Source organism: Pollicipes pollicipes, unplaced genomic scaffold, assembly GCF_011947565.3.
Source record: "Pollicipes pollicipes isolate AB1234 unplaced genomic scaffold, Ppol_2.1 Scaffold_6052;HRSCAF=7182_pilon_pilon_pilon, whole genome shotgun sequence".
Taxonomy (NCBI): Eukaryota; Metazoa; Arthropoda; class Thecostraca; order Pollicipedomorpha; family Pollicipedidae; genus Pollicipes; species Pollicipes pollicipes.
The window spans coordinates 16391609-16397070 of NW_023596805.1; the positions used below are offsets into that span (position 1 = coordinate 16391609).

At 46.4% G+C, this 5462-nt stretch overlaps 1 protein-coding gene across 1 annotated transcript; it reads left to right on the top strand.

Annotated features, from left to right (window-relative positions):
• The first annotated feature begins 204 nt into the window (after positions 1–204).
• On the top strand, positions 205–2258 carry LOC119104220 (keratin-associated protein 19-2). The gene is made up of 4 exons (XM_037227885.1): positions 205–221; positions 1004–1083; positions 1259–1315; positions 2037–2258. The coding sequence occupies exons 1-4, from the start codon at positions 213–215 to the stop codon at positions 2182–2184; spliced, it is 294 nt and encodes a 97-aa protein (XP_037083780.1). The 5' UTR covers positions 205–212; the 3' UTR covers positions 2185–2258.
• The last annotated feature ends 3204 nt before the right edge of the window (positions 2259–5462 follow it).

Sequence of the window (5462 nt, forward strand, 5' to 3'; positions counted from 1 at the left end):
TAGCCGTCCAGCCCGCCGCGCTGCACCATTAAAGGTCACATTTGGAGCAGCGGGGGTGTCTCAGAAGTCAAGGAGATTGTGTGGCCTTTGCTGCCCTGTCCGGGGCGGGCGAGTCACGAGACGGCCCCGCCCATGCAGGGGGTTACGTGATCTGGTATATAGAGTCTGCGTTAGCCCAGCAGAGGCAGTCATTACAGACAAGAAACCCGAACATGATCAAGGTAAGGGCGGATGTGGGAAAAGTCCGAGGTACGTTTGTGGCATAGGCCACAAAACAGCTGGGCTTTTGGAGAGTGAGGAAGCTGTTTGTTTGAAATGCTTTGGGGCATGGGCGGGAAATCGTGAACAAAAATAAGCACGGAGGTATTTGGTCAAATAAGCAATATGATTAGCAGAAAAACATAATGCTTAGCCAAAACAAAGAAAACTTACGATATCGTTTCAGGTTTACAAAAACATTTTGCTGAGATAAAACTGAATATAAAGTAATTAACGTTTTTTAATTTTTTATATATATATTTATTTATTGTATATATATACATATATATATGTATATATATATATATGTATATATGTATATATATATATATTTATATATTATATTATATAATATTTAATTTAAAAAAATAAAAAAATAAAATTAACCACACCATTTCATGCAAGGCAACATTTTGGGGTGTGAGACGTAAGTTGGCAATATTGGTTAAGCTGGCCTCAGTAAAACGGAAAGGAAGCCAAGCGATGAATGAAACGGTTAGACTTCACCTCTGATCGCCGGCCGTGATTTCCGCAGCCTGCAGGGCCTGGGAAGGGGACGGGATCTTGTAGCGCTTTCATGTATCGAGGTCTGACAATTACACCGCGGTCAGAGAGGCGGAACAGATGCTAAGTGGTACAAATGTACGATATCAATGCCCGCTTTCGTTTTGACCTCTGACGCCGTAACGTCGCCGATGTGTAAGCATGCGGTTTGAAGGTGTCTGACGTTTCCCGTGCGTTTCAGGTTGTCGTTTTCGCCATGTGCGTGGCCGCCGCCGCCGCCAGCGGCTACGGCGAGGCCCTCAGCCACACCCACGTTCGGACGTGAGTACATCTCGCGCTCCATGTCACGTCTGTCGTGCGCTTTAAACGGCAGCGTGCATGACATAGAGAACATAATTAGATCGGTTCGTCTTGCAGCGAGACCAGATCGCGGGTGTCGTGGGGCCACGCTGACGCGGTGCATTCTCAGTTGTCACCCGGCTGGCGTTGTTTTCAGCTATGACGGCTACGGAGGGTCGGCGTACGGCTCCCAGATCGTGCACCCGACGTATGGGTAAGTGGAAAACTTCGAGACGACCTGGCTCACGAGAACTGCGCACAACAAGCTCCAGTCACACTGGGGCGTAGTGCGCCTAATGCTCCAGTCACACTGGGGCGTGGTGCCCCTAATGCTCAAGTCACACTGGGGCGTGGTGCACCTAATGCTCCAGCCACACTGGGACATGGTGAACCTAATGTTGAAGTCACACTGGGGCGTGGTGCAAGCTTACGTTGATAACTCTAAGAAAAGACGCTGAATTTTCCAAGTGCGTTGAGTTTTGCGTCCTCTCGTCTAAATAATTTATCGATATAAGGAGACGTTTGCAGCTTAATGTTGCTGCCGGAGCAATCAAGAACAGTTGGCATGCTGCAAGCATTTTGAGGTATTTGTAAGTGTATGGGCACTTTTTCATGTCACCCCTTGTAAAATGGGTTTGCATCCGTAATAATACGCGTAAGGTCACTTGTGGGTCTATGTAGGACCACGCAGCACATAAAACAGATGTATGAATGAGATAGCAACCTATTAGTAACGTGGAGAAATAAACACTGGCACTCACTCGAAATTCTGGAGGTGGATGAGAACCATTTTCTGGATCACACCAATTGTGAGCCATACACTGTTGTTTAGCTTTACTTTCGGATAAGTAGCTCTGCGTCTTAATGAATGTTATTATATGAGTAGAAACTTAAGGGCAATGAACTTTTGGAAACTAATGTACACCTATTTTCAGCGGATACGGACATAACAGTGGATATGGTGGTGGATACGGCCATGGACGCGGATACGGATACGGCGGAGGATACGGTTACGGTGGTGGATATGGAGGTGGATACGCCCACACCTACGGTCATAGTCATGGATACGGATATGGCCATTAGATATATCCGAAATGAAATAACTTTCTGGTGTCCGCTTGTCCTCTTCAGCTGCAAGTGATCGGTGTGATAATTTATTGGCCATGTACTTTTGTGTAAAGCATAAATATACTGCTTTCATCGGTGACGAGAAGTCGTCATGACTGACACTGAAACGAAGTGTCACTACGCTGGAAGTGAGGAGGCTTAATCGCTTGTCCGATCGCAACAAAACTGCCTCTCAGCAGGGGTAACAGCATGAGCCGGCATGCCGAGGCGCTCACAATAATGACGTACGAAAGCAATCTGTGTTGGAAGCCATCTGCAAGCGCTTTTCAACCTCTTGGAAACGGTGAACGCGTCTACGTTTAACTCCCCAGTAGTTTGTTATAGACAAGCCAGCAATGTCCGCTTCCCGCTTTTCCCTCAGCTGTCTGCTCACGACCACGACTGGCGAGCCCAGGTGGCGCAATCGTCGCTGAACACTGAACTGCCCAACGCCGCGTCCTGACCACCCCGCGCTGAGCGCACAACTCAGCAGCTGCCCACTTATTGTAGATGCTAACAAACTCAGCAGAGTCTGTTACTCAGTAACAACAGTAACAAGTATAAGTAACGACAGTGACAAACTCTCCAGAATCGCTCTTTATTCTGAAGATGAAATTCATCACGACATGAGCTCAATGAAAAAGGTATGCATTGATCTTAATATCCTTAGCATGATTATATTCTAACCATCGCCCAAACACCGTGGATCACCGGAACAATGTCTACGGTTAGGCAAACCGCACGCACCGGCACGCGGGCTCGTCCCCATACCGCGCCAAGCAAGCAGATCATAGGCCACTTATGGGATATTTTTGAGCATGTTAAGAGCAGGACGATACAAGCTGGAGATAGCGCAAACAAGCACTTGTCTGCGGCTCACCATTTCAAACTCACGTGCTAAAGTTCAGCCTGCTCAGCTCCTGCTGCTCTTTCCCCGGAGGCCACGGCGTCGCTAAATAGCACGGATGGGTTCTCAGCTGGCAGCCACAACTGCGCTCCACCCTTCATGGCGTTGACAGTGTGACAGCCGCGACGCCATGGCCGAGGTGCTGATAGTGTGACAGCCGCGACGCCATGGCCGAGGCGCTGACAGCGTGACAGCCGCGACGCCATGGCAGAGGCGCTGACAGTGTGGCAGCCGCGACGCCATGACGCCATGCGACATTACTGAGCCGGAACTTTACCTTTACTTTACCTTTAACTTTGGTGGAAGCACGACTCCGGACTCTGACTGGGTGGAAGGAGAGCTGCGTGGGGCTTATTTCTGAAGCACGACTCCGGACTCCGACTGGGTGGAAGGAGAGCTGCGTGGGGCTTATTTCTGAAGCACGACTCCGGACTCTGACTGGGTGGAAGGAGAGCTGCGTGGGGCTTATTTCTGAAGCATGACTCCGGACTCTGACTGGGTGGAAGGAGAGCTGCGTGGGGCTTATTTCTGAAGCACGACTCCGGACTCTGACTGGGTGGAAGGAGAGCTGCGTGGGGCTTATTTCTGAAGCAAAAGAGCTGTGTGTTTAGCTGTCCTGGCTACTAGTGGGTTTGCTTGGAATAAACGCAACTTGCACGAACGTAGCTGATGAATAAACTTTAGGTAGTTCAGGGGACTTCTCCTCCGTCCAAGGTGCGCGTTTATTCGGGACTTTGGGCTTCATAGCTAATCTGGAGTTACACTTGGTCAGGTGGTGGCCACAGGTGATGTTGATATTCATCATGTACATCCATTTAGGGCTGTGTTTCTTTGACGTCATGCCCCAGGGCAACTTTGAGCAGTTTAGATGACAATAGCCAAATCCATGGGAAACGATGTCTTGATGCAGGTTACTTATATCAATAACGATGGTTCTTGCTTGAGAGGTATCTTTCATAAGATTTTGTTATTTTGTGGTGAAATTTTCACGAAAGCATAATCAAGATAAAATAAAGCAACGAAACTAACAGAACATAATTGGCTGGACTTAAACAAAACTGGAGGGTGGAGACTTCAAGCCGTTATACTGCTGAATATAGCAAACGCCAAGAGCGGTATGCAGGTGCAAAGCAGCCAGTTTACGTTAAAAAAAAAACAGAAAGGACAGGTTTCACAACAAAATTATTTAATAAATCCTAAGAGTGCGGCTGTAAAGACGAAAAGTTAAAACGCGCCCGGGTGCCCGGTGAAATACCCTTTGGTCTAGTGAGTGACCGATCTGGACCCCTAAAATATCAAATACCGAGATAACTAGAAACATTAAACTCACAGGATGTGCTGGTCCGATTGTGAAATCACTTGCTCAAAACTCGAGACTCACAAATTATGATGGTTGGGTTAAATATGGTCAAACAAGATCAAACTTCGAATTGATTCCAAAATGTTCCAGAGCTCCCCATGCCACCATCTTGCACCTAGATATCTGTTCTAAGCAGGTCACTGGTGTTAATTTAATGTCAGTGACCTCATTTTGCATTTCAAAGAACATGGCGATGAAAATCGTACGGTATTATTTTTATTTTTCAGTTGAATCAGTGTTAAAGATTACGTTCGGCGATATGTTTCTAAACACATGTTCAACTGGGTCGTTTGAGGTCAGTGACTTACTCTGACCTTTGAGATGTCGGATGAGAGGCTGCTTAGACCCAGGTTTAGCCCTCATACCTGACCCTAGATCAAGGAAATTTGTTATAATCATGTATTCAATTGTGCGATTGTCTGAAAAACCACCTCAGAGATATATGGTTTCGTTTAACACTCCGTTGTCGGATCAGACTGAGCGAGTCATGCTTTCATGCTTTCGAGTCAAGCTTTGTTTCAGAATATATTGACACAGTAGCAATTCATCTATGCTAAATTTGTCTCTTCAAAATAAGCATTTGTTATTACTGAAGATTGGAAAGTTTCCACTGCCAAACGGTTTTCTTAATCAAATAAGAAAGCATAATAAATGATCTGATACTGGATGATGCAAACCTTATGAAGTCAACAAATCGACATCATCCGCTATGAAGGAGGAGGCGTCTTTATTTGCTTACCTATTTTGAGTTTCATTGCATCCCTAATATCTTGGCTGGATATGTGATGTTGGAAGGAATTGGGATGCATTTTATTTGAGATGAAGTCTGAATTTCACGTTCAAAGCTACTGCACAATATCATCCTGCACTACATACCAAGGGCATCATCAGCGGGGTGTCTCCAAACGCTGAGGCTTTGGGAGATATGCAGTGGAAGAGAACGATTTAGTCTCTGAGTTGTCCAAAACAATTGGCTTGCCCCCTCCT